At 65.0% G+C, this 24,991-nt stretch overlaps 3 protein-coding genes across 4 annotated transcripts; 1 reads left to right on the top strand and 2 right to left on the bottom strand.

Annotated features, from left to right (window-relative positions):
* Window positions 1–19: 19 nt before the first annotated feature.
* On the bottom strand, window positions 20–6,593 carry FTSJ1 (FtsJ RNA 2'-O-methyltransferase 1). Of its 2 annotated transcripts, XM_083881358.1 has the most exons (11): window positions 6,499–6,593; window positions 5,968–6,095; window positions 5,530–5,599; window positions 5,030–5,126; window positions 4,329–4,407; window positions 4,192–4,244; window positions 3,566–3,619; window positions 2,597–2,699; window positions 2,398–2,481; window positions 1,634–1,737; window positions 64–729 (listed from the first exon to the last, which is right to left on the bottom strand). In XM_083881358.1, the coding sequence occupies exons 2-11, from the start codon at window positions 6,086–6,088 to the stop codon at window positions 271–273; spliced, it is 1,224 nt and encodes a 407-aa protein (XP_083737484.1). In that variant the 5' UTR covers window positions 6,089–6,095; window positions 6,499–6,593; the 3' UTR covers window positions 64–270. The 2 variants fall into 2 exon arrangements, with proteins under 2 accessions (XP_083737485.1, XP_083737484.1); XM_083881359.1 differs by lacking the exon at window positions 6,499–6,593 and having other exon boundaries at window positions 20–729; window positions 5,530–5,656; window positions 5,968–6,028.
* On the top strand, window positions 6,540–24,651 carry GPKOW (G-patch domain and KOW motifs). The gene is made up of 12 exons (XM_083881357.1): window positions 6,540–6,567; window positions 17,489–17,689; window positions 17,973–18,196; window positions 18,274–18,374; window positions 18,842–18,945; window positions 19,508–19,670; window positions 20,795–20,897; window positions 21,628–21,715; window positions 22,203–22,317; window positions 23,185–23,254; window positions 23,896–23,981; window positions 24,436–24,651. The coding sequence occupies exons 2-12, from the start codon at window positions 17,505–17,507 to the stop codon at window positions 24,559–24,561; spliced, it is 1,365 nt and encodes a 454-aa protein (XP_083737483.1). The 5' UTR covers window positions 6,540–6,567; window positions 17,489–17,504; the 3' UTR covers window positions 24,562–24,651.
* On the bottom strand, window positions 7,424–16,465 carry PLP2 (proteolipid protein 2; the record flags this gene model as incomplete). The annotated part of the gene is made up of 9 exons (XM_083881290.1): window positions 7,424–7,794; window positions 8,180–8,267; window positions 8,447–8,542; window positions 8,949–9,101; window positions 13,445–13,579; window positions 14,890–14,948; window positions 15,320–15,394; window positions 15,831–15,995; window positions 16,432–16,465. 9 exons carry the CDS (start codon window positions 16,463–16,465, stop codon window positions 7,775–7,777), a joined length of 825 nt encoding a protein of 274 aa, XP_083737416.1. The 3' UTR covers window positions 7,424–7,774.
* Window positions 24,652–24,991: the final 340 nt, after the last annotated feature.

Genomic DNA, 24,991 nt, shown 5'->3' with positions numbered 1-24,991 from the left:
CATGCGTGTGCAAGGGAGGGGCTGGGGCTGTACCATGGGGGGGTGCTTTGCACACTCATGGGGGTCCTTGCACACACACAATGGGTTTGCACAACCATGAGGGTCCTTGCACACCCATGATGGTTTTTACAGAAGTTTCAGTCCACAGGATTGAGCTGATGCAGCTCCTCACACACAGGTCCTTGCACACTCATCCCCTCACACTCAGGTCCTTGCACACTCATCTCACATGTGGATTGTTGCACACCCACGATGGCTCTTGCAGAAGTTTCAGTCCAAGAGACTGAGCCGGCTCAGCTCCTCACACTCGGGTCCTTGCACACTCATCCCCTCACCCAAGGGCCCTTGCACACTTGTCTCACATGCGGATCCTTGCACACTGTCCTCACAGGAGGCTCCTTGCACACTCCTCTGACACGAGGGCCCTTGCACACTCATCTCACACGAGGGCTCTTGCACACTCATCCCCACACACGAGGCTCTGTCCTGTTCCTCACACGTGGCTCCCTGCACACTCCTCTCCCCCCGCAGGGGTTGTTGCACGCTCATCCCCTCACACGAGGGTCCCCCCTGCTCCTCACACGAGGCTCCCTGCACGCCCCTGTCCCCCCGGGGGGCCCCTTGCACACCCAGGGCCCCCCCCCGGCGGAGCTGACACGCCCGGGCATAGGGGGGGGCAATGGGGGGCGCCGGGGGGGGCACGAAGGTGTACGGCTGGGAGGGGTCCAGCTGTGGGGAGAGACCAGTATGGACCAGTATAGACCAATACAGACTAGTATGGACCAGTATAGACCAGTGCAGACTGGTATAGACCAGTACAAACCAGTACTTCTCAATATATCCCAGTGCTGCCCCACACCCACGAGCATCAGGCAAGAACTCCCCAGTCTCTTGTAGTCCCCCCCAGCTCCCTCCCTGTCCCAGTCCCCCCCAGTCCATCCCAGTTGGCTCCAGGGGTTCCCCCAGTTCCTCCCAGTGCTCCCAGTTGATCCTGGTTGGCTCCCAGTGCTCCCTCAGTCCCTCTCCCACCCCCTATCCCAGTCCCCCCAGTGCTCCCAGTCCCCCCAGTCCATCCCAGTCTCTCCAGTCTCCCCCAGTCCATCCCAGTTTGGGTTTTTAGGAAGCCCTGCATCATTCCCAATCCCTGTCCCAGTCCCTTCCAGTTGGTTCCCAGTGCTACCAGTCCATCCCAGTTTGCTCCAGAGGCTCCCCCAGACCCCCAGTTCCCTCCCAGTCCCTCCAGTCCCTGTCCCAGTCCCTGTCCCAGTCCCCACAGTCCCTGTCCCAGTCCCTGTCCCAGTCCCCCCAGTCCTGTCTCAGTCCCTGTCCCAGTGTTCCCAGTTGCTCCCAGTCCCCTCAGTTCCCCCAGTCCCTGTCCCAGTCCCCCCCAGCGCCCCCCAGTCTCTCCAGTCCCTGTCCCAGTCCCTGTCCCAGTCTGTCCCAGTCCCTGTCCCAGTCCCCACAGTCCCTCCCAGTCCCTGTCCCAGTCCCCCCAGTCACCACAGTCCCTGTCCCAGCCCCCCAGTCTGTCCCAGTCTCCCAGTCCCTGTCCCAGTCCCCCCAGTCCCTCCCAGTCCATCCCAGTCCCTGTCCCAGTGTTCCCAGTCCCCCCAGTCCATCCCAGCCCCGGTACCTGCAGGGGGTAGGTGCGGTCGGGGTCGAAGGCGCTCAGGTCCCCGCAGGCCACGAAGGGGACGATGACCCGGGAGGGCCCCGAGAGCCGGGACAGGGCCAGGCCTGGGGGGCACCACGGGCTGGGGGACCCCAAAACCTCGGGGGCCTGACTGACCCCCCCCAAACGGCACAGGACCCCCCGGGGATCCCAAAATCCCCCCAATGACCCCCAAATCCCCCCAGCAACCCCAAAATCCCCCCAGCGACCCCAAAATCACCTCAGAGATACCAAAATCATCCCCAGGGACCCCTCAAAATGTCCCCAGACACCCTGAAATCCCCCCAGGGACCCCACAAAACACCCCAAAGGACCTCCCAATGATCCCCTGAGACTCCAGAGTCCTGCCAGGAACCCCCAGACCCCCCCCGGGACCCCTCAATACACCTCAGAGACCACAAAATCCACCCAGGGACCCCAAAATCCTTCTGGGGACCCCCACAATTCCCACAGGAACCCCATAAAACACCCCAGAGGACCTTCCAGTGACCCTCTGAGATCCCAAAATCCCCCCAGGGACCCCTCAAAATGTCCCCAGAGACCATCCAGCGACCCTCAAGGACCCCAAAATCCCCCCAGGGACCCCACAAAACACCCCATAGTACCTCCCAATGACCCTCAGGAACCCCCGAATCCCCACAAGGACCCCCAAAAACACTCTGAGAAACCTCCCAATGACCCCCAGGGACCCCCAAATCCCCCCAGGACCCCCCAGCTCCCCTCACCAGCCTCAGGCTCCAGCAGGGGATTGTCCATGGTGGGCACGAAGCCCTCGGGGGGGTTGTACCCACGGCACACCACGAAAGCCTCTGCAGAAACACAGGGGTCAGGGGGGTCCCCCAAACTCCGGGGGGGTCCCCCAAAGCCAGGGGAGTCCCCCAAGGCCCAGAGGGGTCCCCCAAAGCCCGGGGAGGGGTCTCAGACCGATGCTGGAGTTGCGGCTGCTGCGGGGCTTGGCGCAGGTGACGTCGGGGAAGAAGAGGCGCAGTTGGGAGTAGAGCAGGGTCACGTCCTTGCCCCGGAAAATCTGGGGGATCACAGGGGTCAGGGGGGGTCTGGGGACAGTTTGAGGGGTCCCCAGCGGGATTTGGGGGTCCCTGGGGATCAGTGGGACTCCCAAAAAGTCCTGGGGACATTTTGAGGGGGCCCCGGGGTTAACTAGGAAGGGTCTGGGGATAGTTTGAGGGGGTCCCCAAGGGGATTTGGGGGTTCCTGGGGAGATTTAGAGGTCCCTGGAGGGATTCTGGGGTTTGTGAGAGGATTTTGGGGTATTTGGTGGTGTTTTGGAGGTCCCTTGAGGTGTTTTGAAGGGTCCTCAGGGGAATTCGGGAGTCCCTGGGGGTCACTGGGAGGTCCTTCAGGATGTTTTGTGGGTCCCTGGTGGGATTTTGGGGTTTCTGGGGGGAATGTGGGGGGGCCTGGGGGGAACTGGGGGTTCCTGGGGGGATTCTGGCGTCCCTGGGGACATTTTGGGGTGTCTGGGGGTGTTTGGGAGGTCCCTTGAGGTGTTTCGAGGGGTCTCTGGGTGTCATTGGGAGGTCTCTGGGAACATTTTGAGGGGTCCCTGGGGGAATTCTGGAGGCTCCTGGCAGGTTTTGGGGTCTCTGGGGGTCATTGGGAGGTCCTTTGGGATGTTTTGTGGGGTCCCTGGGGGGATTCTGGGGTTTGTAAGAGGATTTTGGGGTCCCTGGGAGGACTCTGGGGACAATTTGAGGGGTTCCCAGGGGGATTTTGGAGTGTTTGGGGGGATTTGGGGGTCCCTAGAGGGTTATGGGGTGTCTGGGGACCCATTTCTGACCCCCAGACCCAATTTCTGCCCCACGCCCCCGCATTTAGGGTGTCCGCGGGGTGCCCCAGAGCCCCCATTTTTGGGGGACCCCCCCAAACCCTCACCTTGGCCACGAAGGTTCCCCCTCTCTTCAGGACGTGGGTGGTGATGTTCAGGGCCTAAAGGAGGGGAGAGCCCCCCAGAAATGGGACTGGGGGGTCTGGGGGGGACCCAGGAAGTTTTGGGGGGATTTTGGGGGGGATTTGGGGGAAATTTTGGGAGGATTTGGGGGGAGATTTTGGGGGGTCTCCAGGATATTTTGGAGAGATTTTGGGGGAATTGTGGGGGGATTTTGGGGGGATTGTGGGGGGGATTTGGGAGGATTTTGGGGGGATTTTTGGGAGGATTTTGGGGGGATTTTTGGGAGGATTTTGAGGGAATTTTTGGGGGGATTTAGGGGGTCTCCAGGAGGTTTTGGGGGGGATTTTGGGGAGATTTTAGGGGGTATTTTGGGGAGATTTTGGAGGGATTTTGGGGAAGATTTTGGGGGGATTTTTGAGGGCTTTGTGGGGGATTGTGGGGGATTTGGGGAGGATTTGGGAGGATTTTTGGGGGGATTTTGAGGAGGATTTGGGGGATTTTGGGAGAGATTTTGGAGGGTCGCCAGGAGGTTTTGAGGGGCTTTGGGGGGGATTTTGGGGGGGATTTGGGGTGTTTTTGGGGGGATTTGGGGGCACTGAACCCCACTCACAGCCAGCAGCAGCTGGGCCTGGATGTACTCGTCCAGGTCATGCAGCCCCGTGACTGTGGGGGGAGAATTTGGGGGTCACAGGGGGGCTCTGGGGGGCTCCAGGCCCCCCCGCGGGGTGCAGCCCCCCCCAAACTCACCGTCAGGAGCCCCGTCACAGACCACCAGGTCGGCTGGGAGCCCCTCAAAGTGCCGCTGGATCTCCTGGGCTGTGGAGGCCTGGGGGGCAGAAATGGGGTTTGGGGGGCACAGGGGCATCAATGGGGTTTGGGGGGAGAATATGGGATCTGGGGAGGGTCTAGGGGGGAAACTGAGTTCTGGGGAGTAAATATGGGGTTTGAGGAGTGAATATGGGGGTGTAGGGGGTGAAGATGGGGTCTAGAGGGCAGAAATGGGGTCTAAGGGGGAGAATTTGTGGTCTGGGGGGTACAAGGGGATAATGGGGTTTGGGTGGGGGTCTGGGGGAGGTAAATGGGGACTGGGGGGGAGAAATGGGGGTGAATATGGGGTCTGGGAGGTCTGGAGAGCAGAAATTGGGTCTGGGGGGGAAATGGAGTCTGGGGCTCTCAGAGAGGGTTTTGGAGGGGCTCAGAGGGTCTTTGGGGGGCTCAGAGGGGTTGGGGGGGCTCAGAGGGGTTTGAAGGGTCTCAGAAGGGGTTTGGGGGGGCTCAGGGGGATTTTGGGGGTCTTGGAGGGCATTTTAGAGGTTCCCCACCTTGGTGATGTCCCCTGGATTAGGATGGGGGGGCTCAGGGGGGGTTTTGGTAGGCTCAGAGGAGGATTTTGGGGGGCACAGAGGAAACTTTGGGGGGGTCTCAGAGGGGATTTTGGGGGTGCCCACCTTGGTGATGTCCCCCTGGATCTGCAGCACCCCCGGGAGCGGGGCCATGGCCTGGAGATCCACGGCCACCACCTGGGCTGGGGACCCCTCCGAGCCCCTGGGGGGGCAGAGGGGGCTGAGACCCCCAGAGCCCCCAGTGCCCCCCAAAGACCCCCCGAATGCACCCCTGGGACCTCCAGAACCCCCCTAGACCCCCAGTGCCCCCGTGGGACCTCCAAACAATCCTTCTTGAGGGCCCCCCACCCCCAAATTGGGATTCCCAGTGCCCCTCCCAGCCCATCCCAGTGCTCCCAGTGCCCCCACTTCTCCAAGTCCATCCCAGTCCATCCCAGGGCTCCTAGCCTATCCCAGTGCCCCCAGTGTCCCCCAGTCCATCCCAGTTCCCCCAGTCCATCCCAGTTCTCCCAGTCCGTCCCAGTGCCCCCAGTCCATCCCAGTGCTCCCAGTGTCCCCCAGTCCATCCCAGTTCTCCCAGTCCATCCCAGTGCCCCCAGTCCCACCTGAGGTGCCGGCTCAGCACTTGGCTCCAGCTCCCAGGGGCGGCACAAAGATCCACAGCCCTGCGGACCCCTGGGACACCAGTGACACCAGTTTAGTGATCCCAGTTACACCAGTGACACCAGACCCCTGGGACCCCCGGGACACCAGTGACACCAGTTCAGTGATCCCAGTTACACCAGTGACACCAGACCCCTGGGACCCCCGGGACACCAGTGACACCAGTTCAGTGATCCCAGTTACACCAGTGACACCAGTAACACCACTAATACCAGTAACACCATTGATCCCAGACTCCTGGGACCCCAGTACTACCAGTTACACACCAGTGCTCCCAGTTACCCCTGGACGCCCAGTGCTCCCAGTTACACCAGTGCTCCCCGTTACCCACCAGTGCCCCCAGTTACCCCCAGGGCAGCCCCAGTGCCCCCAGTCCGTACCCTGGAAGAGCTGGAAGCGCTGGTCCAGCTGCAGCAGTTTGAAGGCGCTCCGCGCTCTCCAGCCGCCCTCCTTGGCCAGCCGGTAATAAATGTCCCGCTTGTCCTTGGAGGAGCGGCCCATGGCGGTCCTGCTCACGCGGGGGGTACAGACGCTTTTATTTATTTTATTTACTTATAGGTTCTGCCCTTTATTTGTACGTCCTCCCATAAGGAACCACTGTTTACATCCGGCGGCGCGCAAAACCCGGGGAGATCCTGTGGCTCCAACCCACACCCACGGGGTATGGGAGGTACCACCGGGGCTGTTCAGATCTCTAAAAACCCCTTAAGTCACATTAGTACAAATCCCACTAATATAAACCGCGTTATTTTTATATTAAAATCAAACGCTCCCCACAGACCCTCAGAGAGGCACCGCGCATGCGCCGAGCCGGCGTTACCGCCCCCTGGCGGAGCACCGCCCAGCCCGGCGCGCGCGGCTCCCCCTCACAACCTCCCCCCCCGCCCGGCCCCTCCCGCCCGCCGCCGTACCGGAACGGGCCCGGGAAAGGACCGGAGAGGAACCGCGGGAGGAGAGAGGACCGGACGGCGGCGGGAGCGGTGAGGGCGGAGCGGCGGCGGCGGCTGAGGCGGGCGGCGGGCGCAGGGCGCGTGCGCGCGGCGGGAAGCGTGAGGGGCGGGCGCGCGCCCGGGGGGGGAGGTGTGTGTTCTCCTTTTGGCACGGCGCATGCGCGGGGCGGGCCGGGAGTTGGGTTGGGCTTTCCCGCCTTTTTTCGTGAGGGGAGCGGGGATTTTCCTGCCCCTCTTTCTGTGCGCGGTGCGGGAGACGTGAGGGGAGAGGGGTTCCGTCCCTTTTTCTATGAGGGGAGCGGGGATTTTCCTGCCCCTCTTTCTGTGCGCGGTGCGGGAGACGTGAGGGGAGAGGGGTTTCGTTCCTTTTTCTATGAGGGGAGCGGGGACTTTCCTGCCCCTCCTTCTGTGCGCGGTGCGGGAGACGTGAAAGGTGGGGGGAGTTCCTCCTTTTCTCCGTGAGGGATGGAGGGAAGGGTTTCCCTTCCTTTTTCCGTGAGGGGACGGGGAGTTTCCCGCCCTTTTTCGTGAGGGGTGGAGAGAAGGGGGTTCTTCCCCTTTTTCCGTGAGGGGGAATTTCCCAATCTTTCCATGAGGGTTGAAGCGGTTTCCTCCCTTTTTCCATGACGGGCATGGGGAGTTTCCCTCCTTTTTCCATGAGGAGAGGGGAGGAGGATTTCCTTTTTCCATGGATGAAGGAGGATCTCCCGTCCTTTTTTCCATGAGGGGAGAGGATTTCTCAGCCTTTCTCTCCAGGCGGAACCGTGAGGGGAGGGCTTTGGGGCTCGCTGGCAGCGGTAGTCTGTGGGGTTTGGAGGGTTTGTGGGGCCAGGACAGACTCACTAGAACCGGTAATGCGGTAATAAAAATCCTTTAATTCCCAATATATTGCCCCCAAAAGCCTCGCGTGGGCTGGGGCGGGGGAGGGGAACACCCCAAAAATTAACGGAGGCACCCCAGAAACTGAGGCGGGCACCCCAAAACCCGTGAGGGGGCAAGGGCGCCTGTAAACCTGAGGGGAGGGGGTCTTCTCAGGGGGAAACTGAGGCACGGGCAGTTCATTCAAGGCACTTGCGAAGGCGTTTGAGGGAGGGGCAGCCCCCGAGGGACCCCCAAATCTCCCCGTTTCCCCCCCCGGGGGGACCCAGGCGTCGGGACCCCTCAATAATTTAAGGCTGGGGGTCCCCCTGCGGGGGGGGGGGGGAGTTGGGGAGGTTCCGTTTGGGTTTTGGGTTGTTCAGGCACCGTCCGGGGACTCTGGAGGGGGGACAGAGTTGGGGGGGTTAGTTACACCCCCAGGGACCCCCAAACCCCCCGGGGAGCCCCAGTACTCCCCACAGGGCAGCAGCCCCCTCCCAGTGCTCCCAGTTCTCCTCCCAGTTTCACCAGTAGGGCTGCCCTCCCTTTCCCAGTTCTCCCAGTTACTCCTGTGGGTCATCTCCCTCATTCCCAGTTCTCCCCTACAGGTCCTTCCCAGTGCTCCCAGTACCCCCCCACAGGGCAGCAACCCCCTCCCAGTGCTCCTCCAGTTTCTCCAGTAGGGCTGCCCTCCCTTTCCCAGTTCTCCCAGTTACTCCTGTGGGTCATCTCTCCCACTCCCAGTTCTCCCCTGCAGGTCCTTCCCAGTGCTCCCAGTACGCACCAGTGGGGGCGGCGCTGTGGCCCTGCCGTGTGGGGAGGGTGATGTAGGCGTCGTATCCCAGCAGGATCCCGGCCAGGATCCCGAACACCTGTGGGGAGAGGGGGGTCAGAGACACCCCAAACCTCTCCTGTACCCCCCAAACCTCCCCTGCACCCCACAAACCTCCCCTGCACCCCAGGGGGGTCAGAGCCCCCTGAATTCCCCCTCACCCCATCCAGGAGCCCCAACACCTCAAAGGGGGTCAGAGCCCCCCGAATTCCCCCTCACCCCTCCGGCGATGCCGGCGCCGTCCCGGACGCCGACAATGACGATGAGGGAGGTGATGAGGAAGAGCACAGCCCCGATGAGACAGCGTGTGAAGTCCTGGGGGGGCACAGATGGGACCTCTTAGAGACTCCCAAACCTTCTGGGGACCCCTCAGAGACCCCCCCAACCCTTCGACACTCCCCCCACCCAGCCCCTTCAGAACCTCCCACACCCTTTCCCAGCCCCTCAACCCCCTCCTCAGCACCCTCAATGCTCCCCAAACCCCTCTAACCTCCCACAGTGTCCCCCAAACCCCTCCCCAGGCCCCCCAGTGCCCCTCAAACCCCCTTTGATCCCCCCAGAGTCCCCCAAGCTCTCCCCAGGCCCCCCATGCCCCTCAAACCCCTCTAATCCCTCCCACTGTCCCCCAAACCCCCTCTAATCACCCCCAAATCCCCTCAAAGCCCCTCTCATCCCTGCCCATGCCCCCCCAGCCCCCGTGTCCCCCCGGGCCCGCACTCACGGTCCAGCCCCAGTGCAGCAGGGGCAGCCGTGGCGGCAGGCGGCAGCTCCAGGCCAGCAGCACCAGGGCAGCGAACACCAGCTCCACTGCGGCCAGCCCCGCGTAGCCCGAGCGCGACGCCCCGAAACAGATCAGGGTCAGCAGGCACAGGATCTGCGGGGACAGGGATGTATGGGGATCCTTAGGGCCTGTGGGGCACCCACAGCTCCTCTGAGCCCCCCGTGTACCCCGTTATACAGACACTTATAGAGTGCACAGAGTGCCATACGGACCTCCCGTGCTGCTCCACCCGCCTTCCCTGTGCTCCCTAAGGGACCCCTATAGAGCCCTGTGTGTACTTATAGACCCTCTGCAGGGCCTGTACGTGACTGCCAGGGGACTGCCTTTAGGGGCCCCTGTGTGGATCCTGAGTGTTATCCTATAGGGTATACAGGTTCTGGGTACCTCCTTTATATACCTGTGCGGTCACCTATAGGTGTCCCATAAAGCCCCAGATAGGCCACTGTGGGGTCACATATAAATCCCCCATAGTGCCCCCAATGGGCCACTGTGGGGTCACTTATAAGTGTCCCATAAAGCCCCCAATGGGACACTGTGGGGTCACATATAGAACCCCCATAAAGCTCCCAATAGGGCGCTGTAGGGTCACCTATAGAGCCCCCATTGGGACACTGTGGGGTCACCTATAGATCCCCCATAGAGCCCCCAATAGGCCGCTGTGGTGTCACATACAGAGCTGCCAATAGGCCACTGTGTACTCCCCTGTAGGTCCCCCATAGCGCCCGCAATAGGCCACTGTGGGATCACCTATAGAGCCCCCATAGCGGCCCCCGTGTGCCCCCCTGTAGATCCCCTATAGAGCCCCCCGTGTGCCCCCCTATAGATCCCCTATAGGGCTCCCATAGCGCCCCCCGTGTGCCCCCCTGTAGATCCCCTATAGGGCCCCCGCAGCGCCCCCCGTGTGCCCCCCTATAGATCCCCTATAGGGCTCCCATAGCGCCTCCCGTGTGCCCCCCTATAGATCCCCTATAGGGCCCCCATAGCGCCCCCCGTGTGCCCCCCTATAGATCCCCCATGGCGCCCCCCGTGTGCCCCCCTGTAGATCCCCTATAGAGCTCCCGCAGCGCCCCCCGTGTGCCCCCTTATAGGGCCCCCATGGCGCCCCCGTGTGCCCCCCTGTAGATCCCCCATGGCGCCCCCCGTGTGCCCCCTTATAGGGCCCCCATGGCGCCCCCGTGTGCCCCCCTCAGACCCCCCGCCCCGCAGCGCCCCCTGCCGGCCCCGCCCCGCGTGGGCGGCGGGACAAGGGCGCCGCTGTGGGAGCGCCGGGGCGGGGCCGTGTCCGGGCACGGTCACCATGGCAACGGCACAACAGCGCCCCCCGCCCGCCCGGGGCCATGGCGCGGGTGGGGCCGCGGGCCGGGGGCTGTTAAAGGGGCCGCGGGGCTGGGCCGGCCCGGCCCGGAGTCCCCGCAGCCGCCGCTCCCGCCCTGCCGCGCCCGGCGCCGCCCGCATGGCGCAATAACGGCTGGCACGGCGGGCCGGGCACCGCCCCAGCCTCCCCTCCGTCCCAGACATCCGGGCTCCGTGCCCCGCTTCCCCACGGGCCCCGGGCCCGCCCGTTCTCACCTGCCCTGCCCCACCCCCGGCCTCAAGGGCGTTGCCCCTCCACGCGCCATAAACGGTGCCGGGAGGCGCGGGGGGAGCGGGTACGGGTGTCCCCCGGCCGAGGGGACACTGCTGCGGGGGTCAGCCCCGCCCGGACACCGGGGTCCCTCATTCCACGTGTCCCGGGGAGCCCGAGCGCCCCGAGAGCCTGGTGTCCCCCTGGAGGGGACCCGGTGTCCCCGCGCCCCCCGGAATGGGGACCCCGGTGTCACGGTATCCCCGATCCCTTCCAAAATAGGGAGCCGGGCGTTCTACTAATGCCTAAAATTGGGATCCCGGCATCCCGCTGCTCCACCCCTGCGCAAAAATAGGGGACGCACATGTCCTGGTGACTGCCCAGACCCCCCACAATGGGGATCGGGGTATCCTGCCGCCCCCTCCCCCCACAAACGGCCATCTCAGAGGTCCTGCCCGCCCCCACACCGGGGGCTGCGGCATCCTCCTGCCCCCCCGGGAACGAGCACCCTCCCCACCGCCAGAGACACCGGGCTCCGAGTCCAAACAGGGACCGAGCGGGACACCCCAGCCCTCCCTCGCCGCGGGCAGGGCCCAGCTGAGTCCCGGTGTGCGCCCCCCACCCCCGGCGGGTACCCGGTACCCCCCCCCGGTGCCCCCCCCGCGGTGCCCCCCGGGTCTCACGATCTCTCCGATGAGCACCATGCCCTTGCGGGTGCGGCTGAAGGCGGCGCAGGTGGCGGGGCAGCCCTGGGCCCCGCTGGACTCCATGGCGGCACCGGCGGCACCGAGCGGGCGGCGGCGGGACCGGGGCCGGACCGGGGGGGGGGCACGGGGAGCTGGCACGGCGCGGGGCGGGGCCTGGCAGCGCGCGCCGGCACGCCATTGGCTGGCGCGGCGCCGGGGGGGCGGGGCCGGGCGGTGGGGGAAACCCCGATTAGGGATGGGCACGGGGGGAGCCCCGGGGGGGCGGGGCGAGCTGTCACGTGACCGGCGGTGGGGGAACCCCCGGTGAGGGGTCCCGGGGGCGGGGCTTGGAGCGGGGAACCCCCGGTGACGATCGAGTCGGGGGTCCCGGGAGGCGGAGCTGCGAGTGGGCGGGGCTTAGAGAGGGAAACCCCCCCTCGATTGGCGGTGGGCGGGGCTTGGCGCGGGGGAAGCCCCTGGAGGTGGCGGGACGGGGACCCCGAGGGGCGGGGCTTAGAGGGGGCAGGGCCTTGGGGGGGAGTCCTGGAATTGGGGGGGCGTCGAGGGTCTCCAGGGGGGTTTGGGGAGCCTTAGGAGAGCCTGTGGGGGTCTCAGGGGGGGATCTGGGGAGCTCCAGAGGAGCCTGGGGCGGGTTGTGGGTCTCTGGGGGTCCCCAGGACGGTTCGGGGGTCCCCAAGGCTGTTTTTTCCCCCGGGGCCGTTGGGCCTCGCTGGGTTTTGGGGTGACTCAGCCGGATGCGGGCACCGCCCCGCCCGCCGGATGCTGGGGATGGAAGGAACGGGGGGGTCCTCGCGGGAAATGACTCAGGGAGACACCGGGGGGGGGTCCCCACCTTTATTGAACACCCCCAAAAACGGGGAGGGGGAACAACACCTCCGTGCGACCCCCAGAACGCGGGGAGGGGGCTTTGCATAGCTTGAAGGACGCCCCCGCCAAAATGGGGGGCGCCAAAACGATCCCCCCGAGCTGGGACCCCCAAAGCACCAAAAAATGGGGTGCGTGAGGGGGGGCACCTCGCTCTGACGTCACCTTCCGTTCTCAGAGGGTCCGGGGGTCTCTCGGGGGGCTCAGGGGTGCAGCCCCCCCACCAGGCAGAAGCAGGGCTCCCCCCGCGGGGAGCTGCCCACGCACAGCCGCAGCACCCCCCGCGCCAGCGGGTTTGGGGGGGCCCCTGGGGAGAGAGGAGGGGGCGTCACCTCAGTGGGGGCGGGGCAGGACCCCCCCCAATAATCCCCCCCCAGGCGGGCAGGGGCGGCTCTGGGCTGTACCACTGTTCCAGCAGGGGGGGCTCGGGGATTTCTTGCTGAATTTGGGGAGCAAGGGGCTGTACCACCTCATTTGGGGGGGGCACCTGGGGTATCTTACTGAATTTGGGGGACTAATGGCTTGTACCCCCTGATTTGGGGGGGCACTGGGAAATCCCGGTGTGTTTTGGGAGGCTCTGGGCTGTACCACTCTTCTAGCAGGGGGGGCACTGGGGTATCTCACTGAATTTGGGGGGCCCTGGGCTGTACCACTGCGCTGGCAGGGGGGTGATTTGTACAGCTGTGTTTTGTGGGGGTCCCTGGATGTCGCAGCGACTCTGGGGGGTCCCCCCGTGTCCCGGTGACTCCGGGCTGTCCCCCCCTGTCCCCGCTGGCCCGGGGGGGTCCCGGGGGGGTCCCGGGGGGATTTGGGGGGCCGGGGCGGGCTCTCACCGTGGGGGCGGCGCAGCAGCAGGCGCAGGCGGCTCCCCCCGCCCCGGATCCGCGCCAGCGCCTGCGCGTGGCTCATCCCGGCCGTGGGCGCCCCGTTGATGGCCAGGAGCTCATCGCTGACCTGTTCCCCCCAGGAGGGACCCCCAAAAGTTACAGACCCCCCCTAGACTCCCCTTGTTCCGCACAGGGCCCCCTATCGCCCCCAAATCGCTCCCCCACCCCACAGCCACAGCCAGGACCCCATAACCCCCCCTCGGGCCCCCCAATTCCCTCAGGTCCCCCCAGCCCCTGAGAGAATCCCCCCAAAACTTCACTGCACCCCTGGCCCCATAGAGCCCTCCCAGCCCCTATTGGTGCCCTTTCCCCACAGCCCCCAGAGCCTCCCCAAAGCCCCTCAAACCCCCCCAAACCCCTCCAGAGCCTCCCCAAAGCCCCTCAAAACCCCCCAGACCCCCCCGGTCCCTGTACCTGGATGCAGCCGCAGCGCTGGGCCGGGCCCCCCTCGCGCAGCCCCCGCACGAAAACCCCGGCGGGGCCTCCCTGGAGGCTGAACCCGAACCCGCCCGGGCCCCGCGGGAGCTCCACCGAGAACGGGGCTGGATCCTGGGACACACCAGTGACACCAGTTATACACCAGTATACACCAGTTACACACCAGTATACACCAGTCACACCACCCGAGCCCCATGGGAGCTGCAACCAAGAACAGGGCCGGCTCCTGCACCAGTGACACCAGTTATATACCAGTATACACCAGTAACACACCAATATACACCAGTTACACACCAGTTATACCAGTTATACACCAGTTATAAACCAGTTACTCCACCCGGCCCCCACAGGAGCACCACTGAGAACGGGGTGGGATCCTGCACCAGTTACACACCAGTTATGTACCAGTATACACCAGTTACACACCAGTTACACACCAGTATACACCAGTTACACCCTCTGGGCCCCGCGGCAGCTCCACTGAGATCAGGGTGGGGCCCTGGGACACCCGGGACAGCAGTTATGAACCAGTTACACACCGGTTATGAACCAGTTACACACCAGTATCACCAGTCATCCCCCCCGGGCCCCGTGGCAACTTCACTGAGAACGGGGTGGGGCTCTGGGACACCCGGGACAGCAGTTATAAACCAGTTACACACCGGTTATGAACCAGGTATAAACTGGTTATGAACCAGTACCACACCGGTGTCACCGCCTGGGCCCTGCGGCAGCTCCACTGAGAATTGGGTGGGGCCCTGGGACACCAAGGACAGCAGTTATAAACCAGTTACACACTGGTTATAAACCAGGTATAAACTGGTTATGAACCAGTAACACACCAGTATCACCAGTCATCCCCTCCGGGCCCTGTGGCAGCTCCACTGAGAGTGGGGCCGGCTCCTGCACCAGTGACACCAGTAACACACCAATTACACACCAGTATACACTAGTTACACCAGTCACACCAGTAACACACCAGTATACACCAGTTACACACCAGTAGCACACCCTGGGCCCTGTGGGAACTCCACCGAGAACGGGGTGGGGCCCTGGGACACCAAGGACAGCAGTTATAAACCAGTTACACACCGGTTATAAACCAGCTACACACTGGTTATGGACCAGTAACACACCAGTATCACCAGTCATCCCCTCCGGGCCCTGTGGCAGCTCCACCGAGAACAGAGCGGGGTCCTGGAGCACCAGTAACACACCAGTAACACACCAGTAACACACTGGTTACACACCAGTATACTCCAGTTACACTGCAGTAGCACATCCATTACACCCCAGTTACACCCCAGTTACACACCAGTACAAACCCCAGCACCATGAGGCAGCTGCACCCCAGCCCTCCCCGTTCCCTCCCAGTGCTCCCAGTTCCCTCCCAGTGCTCCCAGTTCCCTCCCAGTCCGTACCTGTGGCCAGCCCAGGCCCGGCCCCCTCCCAGCACTGCTGGGGCTGCCCAGGTCTTCATCTGGGGAGAGAGGGGGGGTCAGTGCTCCCAGAGCCCCCCAGTATGGCCCAGTAACACCCAGTATAGCCCAGTGCCTTCCCAGTGCCCTCCCAGTGCCCCCCAGTATGGCCCAGTAACACCCAGTATAGCCCAGTGCCCCCCAGTATGACCCAGTAATACCCAGTATAGCCCAGTGCCCCCCAGTATGACCCAGCAACACCCAGTACAGCCCAGTAGCCACCCAGTATAGCACTGAGCGCTCGCCAGGCCCCTCCCAGTGCTCCCAGTATGGCCCAGTAACACCCAGTACAACCGAGTATAGCACCCAGTGTCTTCCCAGTGCTCCCAGTGCTCCCAGTGCCCTCCCAGTGCCCTCCCAGTGCCCTCAGTACCGGTGGGCAGCAGGTCCCGGGGTTCAGGGCCCACGAAGCTGGTGGCGGCCACGGGCTCAGGGGGGGCTCCAGGGCCTGTGAGGGGGGGGGCACAGCACCAGTGCTCCCAGTGCCCCCCAGTGCTCCCTCCCAGTGCTCCCAGTGCATCCCAGTGCTCCCAGTGCCCCCCAGTGCTCCCAGTGCCCCCTCCCAGTGCTCCCTCCCAGTGCTCCCTCCCAGTGCTCCCAGTGTCCCCACTCCACCTCCCAGTCCCTCCCAGTATATCCTGATCCACCCCAGTCTCTCCCACTCTCCCCAGGCCCTTGAACTGCCTTCCCAGTGCCCCAAATCCCTGTTCCAGTCCCTCCCAGTGCCCCCCAAACCACCCCCCAGTTCCTTCCCAGTGCCCCCAGTCCCCCCCAGTCCCTCTCAATCCCTCCCAGTCCCCCCCAATCCCTGTCCCAGTCCCCCCAGTCCCTGTCCCAGTCCCCCCAGTCCCCGCAGTCGGTGTCCCAGTGCCCCCCGTGCTCACCCAGTCCCCGCAGCAGCAGCAGCAGGTCTCCGTCCCGGGGCTGGATGTGGGGGGAGTCTCGGCGCTGCCCCCAGCCCGGGGGGGGGCTCGGGGCGGGGGGCGGCGGGGGCGGGGGGCGGCTGTACCGGAGCACGCAGGAGCCCCCCACCACCACCACCACACTCACTGCGGGGGGGGACGGGTCAGGGACACCCCAAAAACCGGGGACACCCCCCACCACCACCACCACACTCACTGCGGGGGGGACGGGTCAGAGACACCCCCGGAATTTGGGGACCCCCCCCAGAGGAGATAGGACCCCCCCCAAAGAGATGGGACCCCCTCGAAGGACACGGGACCTTTTAAAGGTTGGGGAGCCCCCTCTGCAGGTCAGGGACCCCCCCAAAGAGATGGGACCCCCCCCAAAGGTCAGGGACCCCCCAGAGGACATGGGGACCCCCCCAAAAGCTGGGGACACCCCTGGGGGAGGGGAGGGCAGGGGGGACCCCCCAGGCAGGGACCCTCGAAGGTGAGACACCCCCCCCCCAGGGGTGAGTGACCCCCCCCCGGGATTGGGGACCCCCCGGGCCCCGCCCCTCCCCAGGCCCCGCCCCCCGCTCACCGCTGGGCCCGGGCGGCGCCTCCGGGGGCGGCATCGGGGCGGGCCCCCCCCCGGGCTGCGGGGGGGCGGGGCCTGGGGGACCAGTGCTCCCAGTGACCTCCCAGTAACCTCCCAGTGCTCCCAGTGACCTCCCAGTAACTTCCCCTTGACCCCAGTAACCCCTCAGTAACCTCCCAGTGATCTCCCAGTGCTCCCAGTGACCCACTAGTAACCCCTCAGTAACCTCCCAGTGCTCCCAGTAAACTCACAGTGCTCCCAATGTTCCCAGTAACCCCTCAGTAACCTCCCAGTGACCTCCCAGTAACTCCCCAGTGCTCCCAGTTCACCCCACAGTGCCCCTGCAGTCCTTCCAGTGCCCTCCAGTTCCTTCCCAGCACCCTCCGAACTGCCCCAGCGCTCCCAGTCCATCCCAGCGCTCCCAGTCCATCCCGGTGCTCCCAGTCCATCCCAGCGCTCCCAGTCCATCCCAGCACTCCCAGTCCATCCCGGTGCTCCCAGTCCATCCCAGCGCTCCCAGTCCATCCCAGTGTTCCCAGTTCATCCCAGTGCTCCCAGTCCCCCCCCCAGTGCTCCGAGTACCCCCCAGCCCATCCCAGTCCCCCCCAGTCCATCCCAGTGCTCCCAGTCTCCCCCAATCCCCCCCAGTGCATCCCAGTGCTCCCAGCCCATCCCAGTCCCCCCAGTGCATCCCATCCCCCCCAGCCCATCCCAGTTCATCCCAGTCCTCCCAGCCCATCCCAGTGCTCCCAGTTCATCCCAGTCCATCCCAGCGCCCCCCGCCCCTCCCCCTCCCCCCGGGTACCGCCGCGGGGTCGCCACGGCAACGCGCGCGAGGCCGGCGGGCGCGAGCGGCGGCGGGTCGGGCTGACGGACGGGCGACTCCGCCAATCAGCGCCCGCAGCGCGCGGGGAGGGGGCGGGACGAGCCGCGGGAGGCAGCACCGATAGGTGGGGACGCTCCACCAATCAGCGGCCGCAAAACCCGCGAGGCGGTGGCGCGCCGCAGAGGCCGCTGGGAGTTGTAGTTCGGCCCGAGCCGCGCGCTCTCTCTCCCACAGGGCGCCGCGGCGGAAGATGGCGGCAGGCGATGGCGCGGCCGAGGGCACGGCGGGGCCCGGGCCGGTGTCGTTCGGCTTCAGCCGCAGGACCGAGCGGCGCCGGCCGCTGCCCGCCGGACCCTGCGCCGAGCCCGGCGCCGGCGGCGACGCCGACAGCGACACCGACTTCCTGACGGCCGTGGAGGACCGGGAGCTGCTCAGGTGGGCGGGGCTTGGCGGTGGGACACGCCCTTCAGGGCTCGTTTAGGGGCGGGGCTTGAGGCTGGGGCGGGGTTAGGGCAGGCGCGCGCGTCAAAGGACCGGCTGTAGGCGGGGCTTCAGAGGGGGCGGGGCTTGGTGTGTTCCTAATATGGGTAAAGGGGCGTGGCCTGGGCGCGGGTACTGCATGCGGCTGGTGGGGGCGTGGTTTCTGGGCGGGAACGCCCCTTGTTTAAGTGAAGCGCGGTGTTTGTGGGCGTGGCTAAGCTCCTGGTCCCGCCCCCAGCACGCGGCCGGCCCCGCCCCCCAAGAAGGAGCTGGTGATCCCCCTGATCCCCCCGCACCGCTGGAGGAACCCGGAGCCCCCCCGCGCCGACACAGACCCCGCCCCCGCCGCTGGCCCCGCCCCCGCTGCTGGCCCCGCCCCCGCTGATGGCCCCGCCCCCGACAGAGACTCCGCCCCCGAGCCCCCCTCGGTGGAGGCTCAGGCGGTGCAGGAGCTGCTGCAGGGTGAGTTTGGGGGTCCTGGGGGGTCTGGGGGCCGGGCTGAGCCCCCCTGAGCCTCCCTGAGCCCCCTGACCCCGCAGAGGCACGTCAAAGCCAGGAGGAGCCCAATGGGGGCTCGGGACCCCCCATCTCCATCCCCCTCCAGCTGCCTGACAAGGATGTCGCCACAGGGCCACAGCCGGTGAGAGACCCCCCGGGACCCCCAAACATCCCCTGGGACCTCCAGAGTGATCCCAGAGCCCTGGGACCCCAAAACATCCCCCTGGGACCCCCATCCTGGGTCCCCCATCCTGGGACCCCTAAACATCCCCCCGGGACCTTCAGAGTGATCCCAGAGCCCTGGGACCCCAAAACATCCCCCTGGGACCCTCACACTGACCCCTTCCCCTGAGCCCTGGAACCCCAAACACCCCCCCTGTGACCCCCATCCTGGGACCCCCATCCTGGGACCCCCAAACATCTCTTGGGACCCCCATCCTGGGACCCCAGACATCCCCCTGGGACCCCCAGAGTGACCCCTGAGCCCCGGGACCCTCCCAGTGAGTTCCTCACCCAGACCTCCCCACAAACACCCCTGGGGGTCCCCAAATCCTTCCCAGGGCCCCCCAGTTCCCTCCCCAGCCCCCCTGAGCCCCCCGTGCCGTGCAGACCCCCCAGGATTACCAGGCCGTGCCCGTGGGGCAGTTTGGGCTGGCCATGCTGCGGGGGATGGGCTGGAGCCAGGGCCAGGGCATCGGCCGCACCTTCCCCAGGTGAGTGGGGGTGCCCCAAACCCGGGGGGACACCTGGGACTCCCCTGGGACACCCCTGAGCCCCCTGGGATCCCCTAAACCCCCCTGGGATCCCCTGAACCCCCCTGGACACCCTGAGCCCCCCAGGCAAGGGTGCACCTGCCCCAGGTGAGTGGGGGTGCCCCAAACCCGGGGGGGGGGACACCTGGGACACCCCTGAGCCCCCTGAAACCCCCCGTGAGCCCCCCTGGGACACCCTGAGTCCTCTGGGACCCCCTGAGTCCCCCCTGGGCCCCTCTGGGACACCCTGAGCCACCTGGGACCCCCTGGGCCCCCACAAGATGAGGGGCACCCCTGAGCCCCCCATTCATGGGTGCACCTGCCCCAGGTGAGTGGGGGCACCCCTGGGACCCCCCTGGGTGGATTTTGGGGTGACTTAACCCCCTCTTCCCCCCCCCCCAAAATGATTTTGGGGTCCTCTGACTCGCTAGGGGACCCCTGATCCCCCGGGGTGTTTTTGGGGTACCCCTGACCCCCAGGCTGGGTTTTGGGGTCCCCTGACCCCCCACTGTCCCCTCCCCAGGGTCGTGGCCCCCCTGGAGCGCCGGCCCCGCCCGCGGGGGTTGGGGCTGGGGGCCGAGGCCGCCCCGGGCGCCCCCAAACCCGGGGAGTCCCCCCAGGGGGGCCCGGGCCTGGGAGACCCCGTCTGCATCCAGGGCGGGCCCCACCGCGGCCTGCAGGGCAAGGTGAGACCTGTATGGGCCAGTATGGACCTCTATAAACCAGTATAGACCAGTACGGACCAGTATGGGCCAGTATGGACCTCTATAAACCAGTATAGACCAGTACGGATCAGTATGGGCCGGTATGGACCTCTATAAACCAGTATAGACCAGTACGGACCAGTATGGGCCGGTATGGACCTCTATAAACCAGTATAGACCAGTACAGACCAGTATGGGCCAGTATGGACCTCTATAAACCAGTATAGACCAGTACAGACCAGTATGGGCCAGTATGGACCTCTATAAACCAGTATAGACCAGTACGGACCAGTATGGGCCGGTATGGGCCAGTATGGACCTCTATAAACCAGTATGGGCCAGTATAAACCAGTATAGACCAGTACGGACCAGTATGGACCTTTATAAACCAGTAAGAACCAGTATAGACCAGTATGGATCTCTATAAACCAGTATAGACCAGTACGGACCAGTATGAGCCAGTACAGATCAGTATGGGCCAGTATAAACCAGTGTAGACTATTATGGGCCAGTATGGGCTAGTATAAACTAGTATAGACCAGTAGAGAACAGACCTGCACAGAATAGTATAAACCAGTATAGACCGGTACAGACCTGTGCAGACCAGCGTAAACCAGAACAAACCAGTACAGACCAATACAGAACGAAACAGACCAGTGGAGATCAATATAAACCAGTACAGACCAGTGCTGACCGGTACAGACCAGTATAGATTAGCACAGACCAGCTCAGATCAGTGCAGACCAGTACAGACCAGTATGTCTCCATGGGGCGAGGGGGGCACTGGGGGTTCCCCCACATCTCCCAGTATGGCACTGGGATGAACTGGGATGGACATTGGGTGGGTACTGGGGTGTGATGGGGGTAACTGGGAGGGACTGGGAGGCACTGAGAGAGTAACTGGGGTTACTGGGAGGGTGACTGGGGATGCTGGGGGGCAACTGGGAGGCACTGGGAGGTAACTGGGGATGCTGGGGGGTAACTGGGAGGCACTGGGGGGGTAACTGGGAGCACTGGGGGGGTAACTGTGGTTACTGTTGGGCACTGGGATGTCACTGGTGTGTGACTGGTGTGTAACTGGTGTGTGACTGGTGTGACCGGTGCAGGTGGAGGCGCTGGACCCCGAGACCGGGCGGGCGCTGGTGCGGCTGCGGCTGGGGGGACAGGTGGTGACAGTGCCCCTGCACGGGCTGGGACCGCTGTCTGCTGGTGAGTGACCAGTAGGGACCAGTATAGACCAGTATAGACCAGTATAGACCAGTAACCCCCAGTTACCCCTGACCCTGCACGGGCTGGGACCGCTGTCTGCTGGTGAGTGACCAGTAGGGACCAGTATAGACCAGTATAGACCAGTATAGACCAGTAACCCCCAGTTACCCCTGACCCTGCACGGGCTGGGACCGCTGTCTGCTGGTGAGTGACCCAGTATAAACCAGTAACCCCCAGTTACCCCTGAGAGTCCCCTGAGCCAGCCCACACTGCTCCCAGTCTGCACTGGTGAGTGTCCCAGTATGGACCAGCAACCCCCAAACCTCCTAGTGTCTCCCGATAATTTCCAGGCTGTCCCAGTAGCTCCCAGTAACCCCCAGTTTCCCTCCAGTAACCTCCCAGTAGCTCCCAGTCCCCCTTCACAACTCCCCCCCAGTCTCCCAGTCTCTCCCAGTCCCCCAATTCCTCCCAGTATCTCTCAGTCCTCTCCCAGCCCTCCCAGTCTCCCCCAGTTCCCCCGTCTCTCCCAATCCTCTCCCAATTCCTCCCAGTCCCCTTCAGTCCCCCAGTCTTTTCCCAGTTCCCTCCCAGTATCTCCCAGTTCCCCCAGTCCCTCCCAGTATCTCCCAGTCCCTCCCAGTTCCCTCCCAGTATCTCCGAGTTCCCCCAGTCCCTCCCAGTTCCCTCCCAGTTCCCCCAGTCCCTCCCAGTATCTCCCAGTTTCCCGCAGGTCCCTCGGGCCGCCCGGAGGAGGGGGCGCAGGGCCGGGACCCGCCGCCAGGGGGCGCCAAGCGCAAGGAGCCCCCCCAGAGCGAGAGGTGAGGGGGGACCTTGGGCCATGGGGGGGTCCCCAGGAATTTGGGGGTGTCCTGAGGTTTTGGGAGACCCCCAGTGAGGGGTCTGTGCCCCCCAGGGAGAATTGGAGAGGGGGTTTGGGGGTGGCTGTGACCCCTGGGGAGTTTGGGGGGGACACCGTGGGAGGGGTCTCTGCCCACAGGGGGTGTCTGGGGGGTCTCCAAAGCTTTGGGGATCCCCAGCACTTTAGGGGGGGTTCTGAGGTTTTGGAGACCCCCAGTGAGGGGTCTGTGCCCCCCAGGAAGAATCTGGGGGGGGTCTGACCACTGGAGACCCCTGTTTTTGGGGGGGCACCGGGGGGGGGCACCATGGGGGGGGGTCTGTGATTCTTTAAGGGGGTATCTGTGGGGGCTCTGAGGTTTTGGGGTGCTGGGCTTTTGGGGGGGGTCTCTGGTGTCCCCCGGATCTCGGGGGGTCCCGGCCCCCCCCACAGCCCCGGTGCCCCCCCAGGAGCTCCAAACAGCCCCGGGGGGCGCCCCCCGCGCCCCCCCACTGGCTGCGGCGGGACCTGCGGGTGCGGTGCGTGGACACGGCCTTCCGCGGGGGGCGCTACTACAACTGCAAGGTGGGCCCCAACCCACGGGGGGACCCAAAACATCCCTGGGGGGCCCTAAAACATCTCGGGGAACCCCAAAACTGCTCCTGGGGGGCCCCAAACCCACGGGGGGACCCAAAACATCCCTGGGGAACCCCAAAACTGCTCCTGGGGGGCCCTAAAACATCCCGGGGAACCCCAAACCCACGGGGGGACCCAAAACTGCTCCTGGGGGGCTCTAAACCCACGGGGGGACCCCAAAACTGCTCCTGGGGGGGCCTAAACCCACAGGAGGACCCCAAAACATCCCTGAGGGATCCCAAAGCTGCACCCAGGGCACCCCAAAACGCCTAGGAGACCCCAGAGTCACACCCCAAAACCCCGCAGGGGATCCCAAAACCACCCCTGGGAAACCTGGAAACACACCCTAAAACCTCCCCTGAGGGCCTCAAACCCTACAGGGCACCCCAAAACTGCTCCTGGGGGGCCCTAAACCCTGAAGGAAACCCCAAAACAACTTTGGGGAACCTGGAAATGCACCCTAAAACCCGCCCGGGGGTCCCCCACACTGCAGGGGACCCCAAAACCCCCAGGGGACCCTGGAGTCACACCCTGAAACCTCCCCTGGGGACCCCACACCCCAAAGGGCACCCCAGAAACCTCCCTTGGGGCCCCAAATCCCACAGGAAACCTCAAAACTGCATTCAGGGCACCCCAAAACCTCCCCTGGGGGACCCTGAAACCCCTGGACCCCTAAAGTTGGGGAGGGGGGTCACAGCCCCCCAAAATTCACCCCGGAGGGGTCCCTGCCCCCCAAAATAAGCCCCAGAGGGTTCCCAGCCCCCCCGGACCCCCTCGGGTGGGGTTTTGGGGGTGCTGAGCCCCCTGAACCCCCAGATGCAGATCGAGGACCTGCTGGCCCCCGACACCTGCGTGTGCCGGACGGACGACGGGCACCTGGTGGAGGGTGAGACCCCCAGGGGGGAATTCGGGGGGTCCTGACACCCCCTGGCACCCCCAAACCCCTCTGGCGCCCCCAAAACTCCCCTGGCACCCCCAAAACCCCTCTGGCGCCCCCCAAACCCCTCCTGAACCCCCCAAAACTCCTCTGGTGCCCCCCAAACCCCTCTGGTGCCCCCAAAACCCCTCTGGTACCCCCCAAAACCCCTCTTACCCCCCAAACCCCCTCCTGAACCCCCCAAAACTCTGGCACCCCCAAAACTCCTCTGGTACCCCCCAAAACTCCTCTGGTGCCCCCCAAAACTCCTCTGGTGCCCCCAACCCTCCTGACCCCCCCCAAATCTCCCTGCTCTCCCTGAGCCCCCAAAACACCCCTGACCCCTCCATAACCCCTGTGCCCCCCAAACCTCCCTTCCCTGCCCCCCCGACCCCCAAATCTGCCCCAAATGTCCCCTGTGACCCCTCTGACCTCTCTAACCCCCCAAATATCCAGAGACCTTCCCAATCTCCTCATTATTCCACCACTCCCCTGGGACCCCCAGACCCCTGTGACCCCCCAGACTCCCCCTGTGTGTCCCCCCTGTGCCCCCCTGACCCCCCTGACCCCTCTGTCCCCCCTGTGTCCCCCTGACCCCTGTGACCCCCCAGGGCTGCGCGAGGCCTCTCTGGAGACGGTGGTGCCGCGGGGCAGCTCCGACAGAGTCATGGTGGTGCTGGGGGAGCACGCGGGAAAGGTCAGCGGGACCCCCGAGACCCCCTGGGACCCCCCGAGACCCCCTGGGACTCTCTGGGACCCCCTCTGAGACCCCCCAAACCTCCCTGAACCCCCTGAGCCCCACCCTGAGACCCCCTGGGTCCCCCTGAGCCCTCCTGAAAACCCCTGAACCCCCCTGAGCCCCCTGGGCCTCCCTGAACGCCCCTGAGACCCTTTCTGAGAGCCCCCAAACCTCCCTGAGCCCCCCGCGAGACCCCCTGGGCCTCCCATTCCCATTCCATATTCCCATTCCCGTTCCCACTCCCATCCCCATGCCAGTCCCCGTTCCCCATTCCCGTTCCCATTCCCCATTCCCGTCGCCATTATCCCATTATCCCGTTATCCCGTTCCCGTTCCCACATTGCCATTATCCCGTTATCCCGTTCCCCGTTCCCCATTCCCGTCCCGATTATCCCGCTATGGCGGTCCCGCAGGTGGGGCGGATCCTGGAGCGGCAGCCGGAGCGGGGCCGGGCTCTGGTGCAGCTGGGCCGGGACTCGGTGCTGGCGCTGTCCTACGACTCCATCTGCCATTACCTGGGCGGGGGCGACGACGACTGAGACCCCAAACCCAGAACCCCCCAAACCCAAACCCCGGACCCCGCCAGGCTCCAACATGGCGGCCGCGGCCTCAGGGCAATAAAAGCTGTCGGAACGAGCGGCGGCCGCCTCGGTTGTTTCACAGCGCGGTGGGTGCTGTAGGAAGGGGGAGTCCCTCCCCTCTTGGAGTCCCCCGAACCCCCCTGAGCCCCCCGAGCCCCCCTGGGCCGGTGCCGGGGCCGGTTCCGAGCGAGGCCGCGCTCTGCCCGTTTCCAAAATGGCGCCGCCGGTGGTTGCTACGGGCAACGTAGCACGCCACCGCCATTTTTATCATGGCGCGTTGCCAGGCGACAGCCCCGCCCCTCTCGCCTCCGCCAATCAGCGCGCGCGGTTGTTTGGGCCGAGCCGGAAAAGGGTGTGTGCGTGGCTCACGTGACCGGAAGTACACTCT

The sequence above is a fragment of the Zosterops lateralis genome (genome assembly GCF_965231275.1).
Source record: "Zosterops lateralis genome assembly, chromosome: 33".
NCBI lineage: Eukaryota > Metazoa > Chordata > Aves > Passeriformes > Zosteropidae > Zosterops > Zosterops lateralis.
This window is presented reverse-complemented; position numbering and strand designations above follow the sequence as displayed.

Bases quoted from the DNA above. Each gene is read 5' to 3' on its own strand.
- FTSJ1 (XM_083881358.1), bottom strand. From the start codon at position 6,088: ATGGGCCGCTCCTCCAAGGACAAGCGGGACATTTATTACCGGCTGGCC. The intron at 3,620-4,191 runs GTGAGTGGGGTT...CCCCTCCTTTAG, and splicing joins AGGCCCAGCTGCTGCTGGCT to GCCCTGAACATCACCACCCA. The intron at 730-1,633 runs GTACCGGGGCTG...CTCTCCCCACAG, and splicing joins ACCGCACCTACCCCCTGCAG to CTGGACCCCTCCCAGCCGTA.
- GPKOW (XM_083881357.1), top strand. From the start codon at position 17,505: ATGGCGGCAGGCGATGGCGCGGCCGAGGGCACGGCGGGGCCCGGGCCG. The intron at 17,690-17,972 runs GTGGGCGGGGCT...TCCCGCCCCCAG, and splicing joins GAGGACCGGGAGCTGCTCAG to CACGCGGCCGGCCCCGCCCC. The intron at 18,375-18,841 runs GTGAGAGACCCC...CGTGCCGTGCAG, and splicing joins TCGCCACAGGGCCACAGCCG to ACCCCCCAGGATTACCAGGC.